This window comes from Choloepus didactylus, chromosome 3, assembly GCF_015220235.1.
Source record: "Choloepus didactylus isolate mChoDid1 chromosome 3, mChoDid1.pri, whole genome shotgun sequence".
Classification (NCBI taxonomy): domain Eukaryota; kingdom Metazoa; phylum Chordata; class Mammalia; order Pilosa; family Megalonychidae; genus Choloepus; species Choloepus didactylus.
The window spans coordinates 85,978,906-85,995,917 of NC_051309.1; the positions used below are offsets into that span (position 1 = coordinate 85,978,906).

The following is a 17,012-nucleotide window of genomic DNA, read 5'->3' on the forward strand; positions in this document are numbered from 1 at the left end:
ATGCTTGGCATTAGGGTAAACTTTCTCTTTTTCTGTGCCCCTTTAAAGACATTATTTTGGGAGTTAGGAAAAAAAGTTGTGTTAGAGTTGGCAAGTCAGGATTCCATTTTAAACCAAATGCTCTGTGATGGTTAGTTGCATGTGTCAACTTGGCTAGATTATGGTGTCTAGTTGTTTGGTCAAGCAAGCACTGACCTGATTGTTGCTGTGAGGATATTTTGTGAATTTAAATCCTTAGTCAATTGATTGTATCTATGTCTGATTACATGTACAATCAACAAAAGAGATTGCCTTCCTCAATGAGAGAAGTCTCCTCACCCAATCAGCTGAAAGCCTTAAAGGGAGAACTGATGACTTCAGCAGTTAGAATTTCTGTCTCTCCTCCAGACAGTAGACTTTTCCTGGGGATTTTAATTGATTTTCCATCTTGTGGCCTGCCTTGTGGAATTCGAACTCACTATAGCCACGTGAGCTAATTCTAATAGTAAGCATCTTAATATTTACAGATCTATATCTATATCTGTATATACATAGAATATATGTAGATCTCTGTCAGAACAAATACACATACATACACACACATATAATCTCTGTAGGTTCTGTTTCTCTGGAGAATCCTGACTAATACAGGCCTCAAAAAAGTTTTAGGCCTCTGGGATAACCTTGCACATTGTACTTCCCTTGGGCTAGAAGTTTTGCTCTTAAATAGATGTTTCCAGTGATGCAAACTTGTCATAGTGGAGAGAGGACCTGTAATTCCACCAGTTAGAGCGTGGTAATGGTAGGTGGGGCAACAAATGTCGACTTTCTACTTCTTTTCTCAGTAGATTTTGCCATTTATTGCAATGTAGATTAGTATATATAAGTGCAGAACTATTCAAATTATTTTGTGTAGCCCAGGAAAGCACTCAAGAACTCACAATTCACTCAAAATACAAAATAGAATACAGCAACTTTGTAATGGTTTTTACTCTGTTGATTACAAGGAATTTATACTCTTATAGAAGTACACATTCTCACAGAGCTCAGCAGCGAGTCCTTTCCATTAGCTCACTTTTAGTAATACATTTAAGAAAATACATACTCAAATTATCTAACTTTTGTAAACCAAACCCAAAATCTACATTGCTTTTCTAATAAATATTAATTCCACTAGGTGGAGGTATTTGCTCAGTTTTGTGGTGGTATGGTGCAAGAAATGTACCAAACAGGGATACAGGCCAGAAACATGGCAAGGGGCTCTGCATCTCTCAAGGCTGGTGTTTTCCACTGTAAAGTTTGGCAAATGTATTCACATTGCTATGTAGAATTCAGTATTTGCTTTTAAATGTTTGGCAAAGGAAAGTAGCAAGTTTTCTAGGTTTATAGTGTCTAAAAATTGTGTGGTTTTCTCTGAATAGGCACTTTAAAATAGCCACTATGGGTTGAATAGATCATTAATCAGGCATGTTAAAATTTCTCATTTGATTCTGTTAGAAAGCTCCTTCATTTAACAGTGATATATTAATTAAGGGTCTTTAGCAATAAAATATATGTGGTTTTCACTATATTTCAGACATTTGATATTTAATTAAGATGATAATATATGGTCCATTTTTAGTGTAAACACTTTTAATGTAATAATTTGGTCTTTAGTAATTTCATATAAAATGATACATCTTCAAATGATGGGGAAACATATCCTTTTAGAATATAGCATGCAAGTGATAAAAATGTATGAGGAAATTCCTAAAGTATCTGAATTATAAAAGGCCTAAACATTGTGGGGGAAATTTTTTCTCTATTTGAAGCTTTTTGTGGTCATCTCCCTGGATTTCTACTTTTCTGTTTTTATTGGTACTAACATTATGTGGAAATAATATCTTTCTAATTAAGTAGGGAATTCTTCTGCTCCTCTTTATTTTATATATGAAGTTGTAATGCTCTGTGACATCAGTTAATTGACTTCAAGGAAGAAAGTCTCTGAAATGTTGAACCTTCTAAAAGCAGCCCAATTCTCTTTCTGTGCTATTGGTTTTTTAAAAAAGTTGTTCTTTTATGAGTACTGTGGTCTCTAATTTTATTGTTTTAAAGATACTCTATTAAGTATCTACAGCTGTTCTTGCTGATTGATTAAAAACACAACAGACTTTTGTTCTCCATCCCCTTAGAGAAAATTTAGTGATTGATGTTTTTTTCTCTTTTCATTTCATAGCTCTTGAAAGGGGACTACCAATTCAGATGTAGGTGTGCATGGTTAGAAAGAATTCTAATTTTTATAGCTAATAGATTTTGACTCATTTTAAAATGATAAATTTAATTTTGCCATTTAAAACAGTTACTTGGTGTACACTTGATAAAATAAGATGCCTCATTCACTCACAAATCTAAGAATTGATTCTTTCTTTAGGATGAAAGTCTGGCCCGCCAGTTGGTGGAGCTAGGCTACCGAGGGACTGGGGAAGTGGTGAAAAGGGAAGATTTTGAAGCAAGGAAGACAGCTATAGAGATTGCAAGGCTGGCTGAAAGAACACAGAAAAAGTAAGTGTCCAGTTTCAAATCTAGATTTTGAATTATATTCTAGAGTTTCTGGAATAATCCAATTTAGTTGACCTTGTTGTAATTTAGAATCATTTGCAGGAGCAAGTAGAACTTGGAATATCCCAAACGTGTTCTGCAGATCAGGAACTGGAAGAATTGTAATCTGCTTGCAATAAAGCCACATGAAACTTTGAGCTACTAATTTAAGAAATATACATACCAAAATATGGTCAACAGACCAATAAAATCCTGTTAAAAAGTAACTCAATATTACTGGTTTTATGCATTTATGTACTAAATTATGAGTAATTTTTGCTTCAGAATTCTTTGTATTGTTGGGGCTTGTAAATCTTTGGCATCTTTTATGTTCTCACATCTTTCTGAACTTTGATTCATTCAACTCCATTCATGAACACTGGTTTTTGTTAAAGCAACTAATATATGGTTATATGAAATATGAATCTAATTAAATGTATGAAAGATATTAATGATAAAGAGATGTACTCCTCAAGTGAACTGCACTAAATTGATGGCAGTGTTAAGGGGACTTGACAAAGCAATCGTCTATTTAGTTTTTAAAAAATGTTTGATTAAACTGTAAATGTTGGAGACGATAATTACTTAGAAATCAACATGTTTTTCTTAGATAACATCTTTAAAAACACCCATTAATGAAGGGTAGAAATTTCTCATGTGTTTATTAAAAGAAAATAACATTTGGTGGTGGTATGTGAATTGGTCCTGGGAATGTGCCATTTTAATTATCATTCTAGTTGTTACTGAGTTTCAGAAAAGTAGAATACTAGAACTTAACATAATGACATTCAGTAATATATTAGTTTTCTATTGCTACGGCAACAAATTATCACAAACCTAATATTTTTGAACAACACAATTTTATTAACTTGTAGTCTGTATATCAGAAGTCAGAGTACAGCATGGCTCAGATGAATTATCTGCTCAATGCATCACAAGGCTAGAAATCCAGGCGTCAGCTGGACTGAGTTCTTGTCTGGAGGCTTTGAGACAGTATTTGCTTCCAAGTTCACTTAGTTTTTCGGCCAGATGCAGTTCCTTGCAGTTATAGGATGGAGATCCTTGTTTCTTTGCTGGCCGTCACCTGGGTGCTGTTCTTTGCTCCTAGAGCCTGTACACTTTCCTTCTCAGGCTTTCCAATTAGTATTCCTCCAGCAGCAATGGGTTGAGTCCCCATCACACTTCACATTTCTCCAACTTCCCCTTCTGCAGCATCACTTCTCCTACCAGTGGTCAGAGAAAAATCTCTACCTTCAAATGGCTCATATAATTACATTGGGCTCTATTTTAAGGCCTGTAACCTTAATTACAACTTCAATGTCCTTTTCCCATGCAGTGTAACGTATTTACAGGTTCTAGGGACTAGGGTAGACATCGTTGGGAGACCATTCTACCTACCTAGATAAATTAGTTAAACTTCAATAATTTACTGAACTCAGTCACATTCAACTTCTATTCTTAAAAATTGAAATGATGTATATTGTAGGTGTACAGTGTAATGTGCCTTATATAAAACTTCAGGGTGAGTATTTACTTTCTTCGCTTTCTGTGAGTATCAAAATAATTGTCTATTTCTCAGAAGTGCTGCAATTTTTTTTGAGACTTTATAGTTTTATAAAATATATAACCTACTTCATTTCAAGAGGGATTGCTCATGTTTAAAGTACAAGTTCCATTAGTGTCACATGTCTGTTCTTATGTTTGAGGATCAAAGTGGGTATTTCCTCTATGCAGTGGTCTTTAACTGGCCAGAGCTGGAAGTCATCAGGCTACTTAAGTGCCATCATGGGAGGCTAATCCCCACCCAGAGCTGTTAGAATTGGAAGGCTTTTTTATCTGCAGATCGTTTCTGGCAGCCTTTGTAATGGGATGGGCTCCATATGTTCCCTCTTGCCCCATGTGGGAACCACTTTGCTCCCTTCCCTGCCAGGTCCAGGCAGAGCCAGCAGTAGTACCATCAGAGGGTGTCTTAGAGTCAAATTTGTCCTGTGCCTATATTTGCTGGAAGACCACTGAGAAAATATGCGTGGAAATCTGAGCCTGCCAACTGGTACCAACTCAAACAGCACTTACTCCTACTTTGTTTATCTTATTTTAATTTCTCAAATACACTGGTAAACAACTCAAAACAGATCACAATCCCTTAGTCTAGCAGTCATAGAGGACCCATTTCAAGCATTTCTGGGATCTAGAAATATGTTACTTAGCCACAGTAGCTTCATAGGAGAAAGAGTCTAGAGAGAAGAAAGTTAAAAGATATTGAGGTGGGAGGGGTTTGATGAGGGGAGGTCTCAGAGAAAGGTAAAAGATGAAAAAATTATTTGGGGCTTTTATTCATCTCATTTATTTCACAAATATCCATACACAACCATACTGCGTTAGGAACTACTCAAGGTGCTGGGGATAAAATAGAGTACACAACAGTAACTGTGATTAAAATGTTCTGGAATTAGTGGTAATGGTTGTATAACTTTGTGAATATTCTAAAAACTATTAATTGAATCAGACACTTACAAAGGTGAATTTTATCTTGATTAAAAAAAGGACAATTACAACAGAGGAAGATAAATGCTATCATAGGTGCTATGGCAACACACTGAAGTAGTACTCAATCAAGGTGCCGGAGTGTGTGAAGATCAGGGAAAGCACCCCCTAGGGCAAGACTGTTAAATTGACCCTTAGAGGATCAGGCAAAGAGGAGTGTGAAAATGGGCACATCCGCTTTGCATCAATTCTGCTATAAATTCACCGTCTTGACAAATCATTCTTTCTTCCTCTTCTTAATTTTTACCTGTTCGTCTGCTAAGGCATTGTGTTCCCTAAAGTTGTGCCAGCTCATTTCCTTACACTCCACATTTATTGAGTTGGTAGAAGGTGGGCAGATTCTGCATTCTCTTAGCTCCCCAACTTTTGCTTCAGAAACATCTCTGTTCCACTATCATGTAAACATCTCTCCTCTACCAGGATTCATGCCAGCTGGCTTTAGTGTCCAGAAGGCTGAGTCTATAAAGGTTGGGAGAAGCTTAACTGGTGTCCCCCTGTTTTCACGACAGAGTATTTTCTCCTCCAGATGCTGGCCCTGGTGTTTACTGGGACAGAGCCAAACCTAAGCTGCAGGTGATTTCCATTTGTAGTGTGACTTTTACCTGATCTCCATGGGTGGTGGAGAGATGGACCTTTACTGTTGCTGGCTTATATTGAGTATTGGGTTCCTGATTTCCAGTTAGTAGTTACAACTCAGTCATCCTTCAGGCTGAACAATCTCCTGGATGAGCTTGAAAGGTCATTAGCCTCCCCACTTTGGGTTAGCTTGTACTTTTAGAAGATGAATTAGACCCTCTTAAAACTGGGTCCAGAGTGATGACCTTATTTTACTGAAACACAGTATATGAAATGTAGATGGCTGGAATAAATGGTAGCCCTGGGGGAGCTGGTAATTGTCCTGGTTAACCGTTGCCATCTTTTCGGAAGACTTTGTGATTCAGATCCTGAATGTACAGGGATTTTGTGATTTTTTTTTTTTTTTTTTTTTTTTTTTTTGCTTAATGACCCAGGGGAATGTTCTTGTGCCCTTTCATCCTCAAGTACACCTGGAATTAAATCTAAAAAGCTGGGCAAGTCCCTAACCTTTCTTATATTAGTTAACCTAGTCAAATATCATCTGTCAGTTTTTACATTCTGGTATAATTTGGATTTGTCCTCCTCAGTTCATTTTATTTTTCACTGGAAAGGTTGCAGGTTTAGAGAAAAATCATGCAGAAAATACAGAGTTACCATGGTCCTGCCCCAGCCCCCATTATTAACACTTTTCATTTATGCGGTACCTTTGTTACAAATTATGAACAAATCTTTTTATAATTATACTATTAACTAAAATCTGTATTTTACATTATTTGTGCTGTACAGTCCTATTTTTTTTAAATTTTATTTTAGTAACCTCAAAACACCTATAATTTCCCTTTTTACCCACATTCAAATACAAAATTCAGTGGTGTTATTTACATTCACAATGTTGTGGTACCATCATACTATCCATTACCAAAACTTTTCCATCACCCCCAAAAGCAATTCTGTCCCAATTAAGCATTATCTCCCCATTCCCTATCTCTACCCTGGTCCCTGGTAACCTATATTATAATTTCTGACTCTATGAATTTGCTTATTCTAATTTTTTTTTCATATCAATGAGATCATAGAATATTTGTCCTTTTGTGTCTGGCTTATTTCACTCAACATGATATCTTCATGGTTTATCCATGTTGTTGTATACATCAGAACTTCATTCCTTTTTATGGTTGAATAATATTCCATTGTATGTATATATCACATTTTGTTTATCCATTCATCTGTTGAAGGACACGTTGGTTGCTTCCATCTTTTGATAATTGTGAATAATGCTGCTATAAACATTGGTGTGCAAATATCTCCTCAAGTCCCTGCTTTCAATTCTTTTGGGTATGTACCTAGAAGTGTGATTTCTGGATCAATGTTAATTCTACACTTAACTTTCTGAGAAATTGCCAAACTGTGTTCCACAGTGGCTGTACCATTTTACATTCCCACTAGCAGTGAATGAGTATGCCTATTTCTTTACATCCCCCTCAATGCATGTTCTTTTCTGCTTTTAATAGTAGCCATTCTTGTGTTTGTAAAATGGTATCTCATGATTTTGATTGGCATTTCCCTAATGGCTTATGATGTCGAACATCATTTCATGTGCTTCTTGGCAGTTTGTATATCATCTTTGGGGAGAAAGGTCTATTAAAGTATTTTGCCCATATTTAATTGTGTTTTTATTGTCCATTTTTAAAATTGGGCATGTTGTTGAGTTGAAGGATTTTTTTTATTATATTCTGGATATTAAACCCTTTTTGGATATGTGGTTTCCAAATATTTCTTTCATTCTGCAGTTTGCTTGTTTTTTGTTTTTTTTTGTTTTTTGTTTTTTTTTTTGCTTTTTATTTTGAAATAACTTCAAACTTACAGGAAAGTCGCAAAAATAATACATAAACATAATAATAACATTACATAGAACTCCAATATATCCCCTCACTCAGATACCCAGGTTTACCAGCTTTTAGCATTTTATGACATTTACTATATAACTCTATCTCTCTCTCTATCTATCCACCTACCTATATAATTCATCTGTACTATCTAAACATATGAGAGCAGGTTGTGTACATCATGCTCCTCTCACACTTAACACCTCCAGGTACATTTCGTTAGAACAGAAACACTCTCTATGTCACTTTTAAGTGCATCCGTCAAGTTTAAGAAATTTAACATTAATATAAAGCATACAGTCCATATTTCAATTTTTCATTTCTAATTCTGTCCTTTTTTTCTGGGTTGTTGATTGTATTTGGACTTTCATGATGAAGTACTGTGATACACAAAAGTATTAAATTTTGATGAAGTCCCATTTTTATATTTTCTCTTTTGTTGCTCCTGCTTTTTTGTAAAGCCCAAGAAACCAATGATTAACATGAGGTGAAGATGCTTCCCCATGATTTCTTCTAGGACTTTTGTAGCTTTGATTCTTGTATTTAGGTCTTTGATCATTTGGAGTTAATTTTTGTATATGGATTTAGGGAGGAGTGGTCCAATTTCATTCTTTTGCATATAGACATACAGTTTTTCCAGCACCGTCTGGTGAAGAGACTATTCTTTCCCAAATGAGTGAACTTGGCATCCTTGTCAAAAATCACTTGGTCATAGATTTAATGGTCAAGGGTTTATTTCTAAACTCTCAATTCAATTCCATTGGTCTGTATGTCTATCCTTATGCCGTACTACACTGTTTTGATAACCATAGCTTTGTAATAAAATTACTGAGGTCCTGGTGATCCTACTTTTCTTAGGCTACAGATGCTGCATTTGTCCATTCTCATTTAAAATTCAGTAAGGGAATACCAAGAGGTGTCCAAGTGAGTTTCCTAGTTCAACACATATTCCTCCTTTATTTCCATTCTGTAAAAGCAGCCCTACCACCTCCTGCTGTTCAGCATTAACTACTCTTCACAAAATGGTTATCCCTCTTCTTGCTTGCTGATTCGTGGGAACAAGGAGCCCAAAGTGTCCAGGTGGCAGCTATAGCTTGTAATAGTGGAATCCTTGTGTTTCCCGGTGACAGTGTCCTTCACGATGGCACCTCATCTTTGAAGAATATTGATTCTAAGCTGTTCCAGCTGTACCTTCAGCAGACCATTCCACTTACAGGCTGGCAGCTTTTGGATGGTATGTATGTGATATAAAACCAGAGGACCCCAGGGCCATGATTCCACTCCCACAACTATTATTGCTGTAAGGTGGGTTTTCAAATAGACAAAAAAGACTCAGCCAGTTGATGTCAGCCAGTCTTTGCCAGTGGCCATCTCAAGTTTGGCTTGATGGACACATAGCAGAAGAGATGATGTTATACAAAGGCTTAATACCATATACTCCCTCTTATAACTATCTGACTTTGTTGGTCCTTATGATAATTATTTAGCCCCTGGCTTTCGGCCTCTGCTGCATCAAGGCACTATTATTCCTATTATGCTCATTGAATTTATCTGTGACAAATTATTCTACTTTCAGCACTGGACTGCAGAGGGGACCCACCTCTGAAGTTCTTAGTGATTCTGGTGCTATTCTAACCAGTGTATTCTGATAGCTTTGGAGGATCCTCTGGGTGTTTCTATGGACCATAATTCTTTTGTAGGTCATCTGGTCTCACATAATGTGTTCATTCCAATATGTTCATTTTCCTGAGCTTTTTAATCTCTTCCTTAACAGTCTGTTTCTGTAATTCAGGCATTCCTGCTGCACTCAGTATAGGCCATAGCTTGTTCCAGGTTTCTTGGAGCCACTTTAAAAGTGTGTTTGTCTGATTTCTTGGGCTACTTACCAGAATATTATATCCTCTATTCTGAGAGAATGCCCCAACTAAAAGAACTCTACCTTATACAGTCTTATTTTCTGACTTCCCAGGTCTGAGAACTCCCCTGGCCCTTGCTGGTATGCGTTAGCTAGGTCTTGCCATTCCTTTGGGACAATGTGTCTTTTCTGTCTTGTCAGACCCAACATGTCCTTGGCTGTGGCTTAACCCCTGTTATAGGCCTGGTGGCTTGAAGTGGAGGTGGGGACAGCTCCTATGATTGGTACATGTTGTTTTACAGGGAGAGGATACTAGTTCTTTTTTTTTCCCCCAACTTCTCTCCAAGTTTATAGTATTATGAATAGAACTATAACAGCAACAACATCAACAGAAGAATCCATTCTGCTTTTATACTACTTCACATTTTACAAAACACTTTTCCATCCATTTTCTCATTAATTCTCACACATGCACACAATGCTGTTGCTAGCTTTTAATGGAGAGGAGTGGGCCACTTCTTCAGGTTCAGAAGATTCAGAGGCCTGAGGAATAACATATTCAGGAACATTTACTCTGATATTCCTATCTTCTTTGTCAAGATACTAGGTTTTCCTAATCAGAGCTTTGATTTTGGTATAATAGGTCTGCCTCTGCTGAGCATCCAATTCTCTCTAGACTTTGCCACTATGACTGTGAAATCCTGTGCCTGACCTTCACTTTCTTCTGCTTGCCTGCTGCATGAAATGAGGATTTTGTTTTGCTAGATAGAAAAATAGACTCTCTAGCTCTTGAATTTTGTTTCAATTTGTTGGTTAATTGTTGAAAATGGCACTATCAGCCTATAGGGGCATCAATTGAGTTTAGCAACAGCTATCTACTTCCATTGTTCTTTTATTTATCATTCCCCTCTTGTATTTCAAATTCCTGTATCATCTTATTGGCCAGAGTGTCCCTCTCCAATGGCACAGCATAACATTTAACAATTGGACCACCAGGTCACCACAGGTTAATGTTTAACAACTGGGCCTCCACTTTGTGCCGGGGCTGTCTGCCTGCCACTTACCTCCAGTCATGGGGAACTTATTACTAAAGGCTGACTAAAATAGTGTCCCTCTGATCACTTTTTGTACATACCTACCGATGCATATTTGCAGAAATTTCTCTTGAGTATATGGTTGAGGTTGTAATTGTTGATCCTAGCATATGTAGCCATTTGACTTTACAAATAAGACCAAACACTTTTTCAAAGCAGGTGTACTAATTTATACTCCCATTGGCAATGTATAAGAGAAGTTTTTTATTTATTTCCTCTCCAACACATGATGTTGTCAGATTTCTTAGTTTTATGCTAGCTATATGGATATAAATGGGAGCTCATTTTGGTCTTAATTTGCATTTCTAATAAGATTGAGCGAGCATGTCCTCATCTGTTTAATGGCCATTTGCATTTCATCATTTTTAAAATGTTTGTTCATGCATTTTGCACATCTATCTCTTGTTTGATTGTTTTTTTTCTTGATTTGAAGGAGTTTTTAAATACATCATCCTGATAGTATTCTATAGAGTTATATGCATGAAAAAAATGTTCTCCAAATTTGTAATTTTTCTTTTCACATTATAAGTCTTTTGATGAACTGGAAATCTTAATTTTACATTTTCAAATTTATCACTTGTTCCTGTAACTAGATATTTTCTGTGTCTTCCTTAAGAAATCTTTCCCTGCTTCACCAACAGAAAGATATACAACTATATTTGCTACTAAGTATTTAAAAATTTTCCTTTGGATATTTAAGTCCTTTATGCATGGATGGTAGTAGGGATTCAATTAATTTTTTTCCATGTGGATAACTATTTTTTTCCAATTTCATTTATTGAAGAGTCCTGTCTTTCCCCATTAGTTTAACATGGCACCTCTGTTCAATGTGTTTTTTTTTTCTGGAATTTCCATTCATTTTCATTGACTAGTTTGTTCCAATCCAATATCACCTCCCTCTTAATTATTGTAACTTCATAATAAATTGAATTGTTTTGTCAAGTTTCAAGAAAAATATTAGATCTAATTGGAATAGTTTCCACTCTGTAGGTCAGTTTCGGAGAGAATTAGCATTATTAAGATACTAGGTTTTTGTATCTGTGAACATTGGATACATCTTTATTTATTTACGCCTTCTTTAAGCTGCTTTAGTGAGGTTTTAGAACTTTTTCTGCACAAGTCTTACAATTTTGAATTAGATTTCTTCTTAAGTAATTTATAATATGCCATAAAAGTGTCCTAAATGTCACATTCCTTGTTGTTTATATCTTGCATACAGATATAGAATAGGTTTTTTATATTGATCTTACCTCATCTATCTTCCTATACTGTCCTATTATTTATTGTAATTTGGTTTTAAGAGTTAAATAAGTAAATACTTATAGAAGCACTTTAGTTTTAAATGTTTGATATTTAGAATGTACTCAATCACATTTACTATTTTTATTATCAATTCAATAATGGAGGTACAAAGTAAAAATATCTCTAACTCAGGTAGCCAGTGTGGTATCAGAATGTGAGTGGATCTTGGTTTGTTAATGATGTTATCAAGCCTTTATCTTCAAATAAATATTTCCTGCTAAAGTCTTATCACTTTACTCATCCCTGGTATCCTGGTGCAGCTAAAATCAAAATGTTTTCCATTAATTCTTCATCCCTCTGACACCAGTGAGTTTCTTATCTGGTTTTTGGAAATTTATTTACAGGGATCTTGCCGGGAAGGACTGCTGATTTAGAAACAATTGAGGGCTTTCTTGTTTTCTAAGTTCCCTGAGTGTGGGACTAGACCTACTTATGATGTCTCAGTGTGTTCTAATAAATCCTTAGATTCTTAAAGTGAGGGTCATGAGAGACTAATTTAATCATGGAAGTGGGGTGGGAAATCCAAGTGCGGGAGTGGTAGAAGGTAAAGCCCTGAACAGAAGAGTTCTTTGTTATGGTTATATTAGTTAGAAGTGATTGGCAGAATGTATGGTAAGTCTTTAAAATAAATTGACATTATAGAAATAGTAGATTCAAAATTAAAATTTAATTTCTATATTTGTTGGACTATTTTTTTATCAACTTCCAATGTTATCACTTTTCTTTGTTTTGTACTTTATTTGCTTTATATATTCTCTTTTTACGTGTATGTATCTTTATATCTGTGTGTTAGATATGTAAACTTTCATGGGAGTGAATTATTTGATAGTAAACTGATCCAATTGAGGGTATTTTGTGTATAATATAAAAATAATTATTATTGGTAATGTATCTATCATTTGCTGATATCTACTGAGCAGTTTATATGTTTTAACTTGTTTAATGCTCACAGTGCCCTTGGTAGTTATAAGTATTTTTATCTCCATTTCACAGATGGAGAAACTAGCTGTGGTACACAGAGTTTATATCCAAATTTTTACAATGAGTAAGTGGCAGAAGCAGGACAAAAACCCAAGCAATCTGGTGTCAGGGCCTGAATTCTTAATGACCACTCTTTTGCTTCATATAATGAGATATGACATTAAATGTCATATCTTCTGAACATAGCCTCTTCCTTATACATTATTCTACATATTCTCAACAATGTAAGTAATGTGACAAAGCCAACACTAAGGTAGAATCATAAGTACCAAGTACTGCCTGATAATATTGGGTTTGGGAAAGAATGTCATGAAATGTAGGTTTATCTTTATCAGAATCAAAGCAACCTATTTCATTCACTCTTAAGTAACAGGTTGGGCAATGGAGGTTTTTGATGACTAAACATTTGTGTCCTTAATATGTTTACTTTAACATAATATTAAATCAGTTTTGAAAAACTGCAGGTGTGTTTGGGTAGCTTTTCTCTCAAAGTAGCAAATTTGGAACATTAGCAAAAGTGTTTTTGCACCTGGATTTGGACAGTGATAATGAACTTTCTCAGCCAAAGAACAAATTGGGACTGCTTTTCAAATTTTTTTCTGTGCTTTTAAAACATTTTAATTCTAAATAGTTTTGGAAAGCTCACAGCAATAAATAAATAAAATTAGTTTACATAGGTGCAGGAAAACATTTCCTTTTAATACTGATTGTTGCTCTTTGTAACAAAAAAAGGGGCTGGAATATAGGAAATAATTCGCTTATAAATTCCAAGGTTGTTACCCGTAAATTTAAAATTTTGCTCCTGTTAAAATGAATCCTTCTCCTCTTTAAAAAATACTAATTGATAGTTTTAACATTATTCCTTTGTGAACATTAAGCTTATTCCTTACATAGGTTCTTTGCACTGTCTATTTTTTCTGCTTGGGAAGTTCTTCTGCCTGATGGATCATTGTATGACTGTTTCCTGCTTGTCATTTAGGTCTCATTCTATATGTCACCTCTTAATAGTGGTCTCATCAGACTGCCAATCTAAACCAGCCACCCACTCACTTGCTTGTTACAACATTGCCCTATTTTACTTTCCTTTGAAGTCTTATTATCTGATATGTTTTTGTCTATTTTGATTCACTGAAATGTGCAATGTCTTTCTCCTCAATTACATATAAATTCCACATGAGCAAGTATCTTTTCTCTCTCAGTCACCACCGTCTCACCAGAGTCAATCACAGTGCCTGGTATATAGTAGGTTCTCAAATACTAGCTTAAAAAATGACTTTTGGGTTTAGGACTTGAAATTGTCAGTTCCTCTATGTGTTATGAATGAGACAGCAGGAAAGTGATTTGTCATTCAATTTTTGCAAAACTAACGTTTGTTCAGCATTGACAAAGGAGTCCCAGGCATGGCACCCATGGCTTAGACTAAAAATTAAGTGATTTAACCCATGCAGTTTGAATGTACATTATTAAAAATAATTTACCTTACCGAAACCTTCATATATCTTTTTTAAAAAAATCACTTCTATTGTGCAGTTATGTCCTTGTGTAAATTGCTCTAAATGAGATTTCTTGTTCAAAGGTTATGCCCTTTTACATTTATCACCAAACTGCCTGCCAGAAGGAGGAAAATATCAATATTTCAAAGGTGTAAACTTGTGGTGAAACTTCTGCATGTGAATTTGACCTTCAGTTAACTCTGTAGCTCATTCTGTTTCCCTAAAAGCCTGATGTGGTATGTCAACTATGTTGTTGACATAAGTGCACCTGGACTGGGAGAATTATAAATATCTCATAGGAAGATATACCTTTTGGATTTACTGCATGTGGTGACTCTTGTAACTGCATGTCCCTTAAAGGATCCTGGAAGTTTTGATAGAGTTGTTATACTAGGTGTGGACCTCTGTGGGACATGAGGTTTTGGACCTTGAATGGATTCTGCACAAGCCCAGTATGGATCTTATTTCCTTTTACCTGAGCCACAAGGACTTCCACAGAAAAGAAACACCTGATGCTGCCCTGCTAGCCGTGTGGTTTGTGTCCAGGCCTTCTGAGTAGATTGATGGCAAGTGTAGCCTATGGTAGTCTTGGGAATCAGTGTTTAGTTGAACCTAAGAAGACCTAAAGTGGGTATTTTAGTTTGCTAGGCTGCTGAAAGCAACATAGCGTGAAATGGTTTGGCTTGAACAATGGGAATTTTTTTGCTTATGGTTAGAGTCTGGGAAAATTTCCAAATCAAGGCATCATCAAGATGATGCTTTCTTCCCGAAGACTGGCAGTCTTTGGTTCCCCTGCCACGTGGAAAGGCACACTGAAGCATCTGCTGGTGTCTCCCTTTTTTCCGGGGTTCATTGCTTTCAGCTTCTTTCTTCCATGGCTGCTCTCTCTCACTCTCTCTGTATTAATCTGTTTATAAAATACTCCAGTAAGAGGATTAAGACCCATCCTGGACCATGCCTTAACTGAAGTAACCTCATCAAAAAGTCCTACTTATAATAGTCTACACACAGGAATGGATTAGTTTTAAGAACATAATTTTCTGGGGTATATACAGTTTCAAATCACCACAGTGGGCATTATCAAACTTCCATACTAAGCTCTATTAAGTCAAGACCAAATCCTTGTTTACTCTTGACATTTTAAATATAATTTGTAGGAATGTTGTAATCTTTTGGTTTTCTCCTCAAGAAATGAGAATAATAATACTGTTTGCATTAAGTTTTTGAATATTTCATTCATAGCTTGTTGGGCCATTTAAATGTATCATCTACTGCATCTCAAAATTATTTTGTATGTATGACAGATTCTTTCACATATTTTAATTTGAAGAATAGAAAGGGAAAAGGAAAAAAGTACATTTAATAAAAACTTGCTTATTTATAAAGGGCTATTTCTTAAGTTGGTCATGTTAGTATATTAAAGTCCTTCTGCAAACTTCTAATTAGTAACACTATTTCAAATATGTCAATTTATTCATGAAATATGAATATAAGACTGGACTTGTTTATAAATTTCATTAGATTTAATGCACTTTCATAAATTTCTGAGTAGTATGTTATCATTCTTCATTTTCAGTTTCTGAAAAAGTATTTAGATACAACCCTTAATCTAGTTATTAGGTATATCCCTGACAATAGTTATTAATAATATCAACTCATGTTCTTCTGTTATTAGCTCTCCTAAAACTGTAGCATTATGGGTGTTAATTTTTATTTTACCTAAGCATTGGGATGTGCCACGTCTTACCTGTAATAAAGAATCATGTTACATGCACACAAGACCCAAGAGGAATGAGTTTAAATAGACATGGGAATGTCAGTATATCAATTTAGGGTATGTTCAGCCTTCAGGGTATTTAATGAACCTTTACATTTGTTTCCAAAATGTCAAAAGGGTATTTAGTCAACTTTGTACATTTACTTCCCAAAATGCTAAAAGGCCTAGTTCTGCAGACCTAATTCAACAAACTTCAGGTAGAAGTTTATAGTGGTGGTCGTTTTTGTTTTAAGTTTCACATTTCCCAGTGGGTGTCAGATTCACCCTCCATCCATTTATAATGCAAACTGAGTGTTAGGTACCATTCACATTTATCAAGTAAAGAAAAACTTTTCAAAGTTGGATACTTGTGAAACCCTTCACAATATTGCTATGCACTTGTTGATTATATATTATATTTAAGCTATATGTGAGTATCAGCTCATGTGGTTCCCACAGCAACCTTGAAACATAAGTGTTCTCATCTCCATTGTATAGGCAGTTATACCGAGGCACAGAGTAGTTAAAATATCTTACTCAAGGTTGAATAGCTGGTAAGTGGCTGATTCCAAAGTCTGTGCAATACCCCATATAGATGGTTTTTTGGGGGAATACATAAACAATCATAGCCAAACTTTATATTAACCTCAGTTAATTATTCTTAAAAACAGAGCTACTTTGCTTTGCTGCCTTTGATAGGACAACAAGGCAAAGTAAACTGGCATTTCATTAAAAAAATACAACAGAGCAAATAAAATTTTTCAGTATGTGGACTATGTCAATGAATGGACATACAAGTTAAAATAATATTAATGGAGCACAAAATTATGAGAATCTACAGAGTACAATCCTGCCTCCTCTCACCTGAGGTGTATGAGTTGTCTATTGCCATGGAAATTCTACATGACAAACGACTCCAAAATGTAGTGGATTAAAATTATAACAATCATTTATTCAGTTCACAAGTGT

The 17,012-nt window shown here is 35.4% G+C and overlaps 1 protein-coding gene across 5 annotated transcripts in view; it reads left to right on the forward strand.

Annotated features, from left to right (window-relative positions):
• The window catches only part of CFAP299 (cilia and flagella associated protein 299), a 767,377-nt gene that overhangs the window by 32,487 nt on the left and 717,878 nt on the right, over positions 1-17,012 (forward strand). For all 5 annotated transcript variants that reach the window (XR_005215897.1, XR_005215898.1, XM_037830080.1 and 2 more), the window contains exon 2: positions 2,390-2,520. Coding sequence is in view for 3 of the 5 variants with exons in the window: in XM_037830080.1 (XP_037686008.1) it covers positions 2,390-2,520 (131 nt within the window). In the remaining 2 variants the exon portion in view is untranslated. The remainder of the gene's footprint in view (positions 1-2,389; positions 2,521-17,012) is intronic.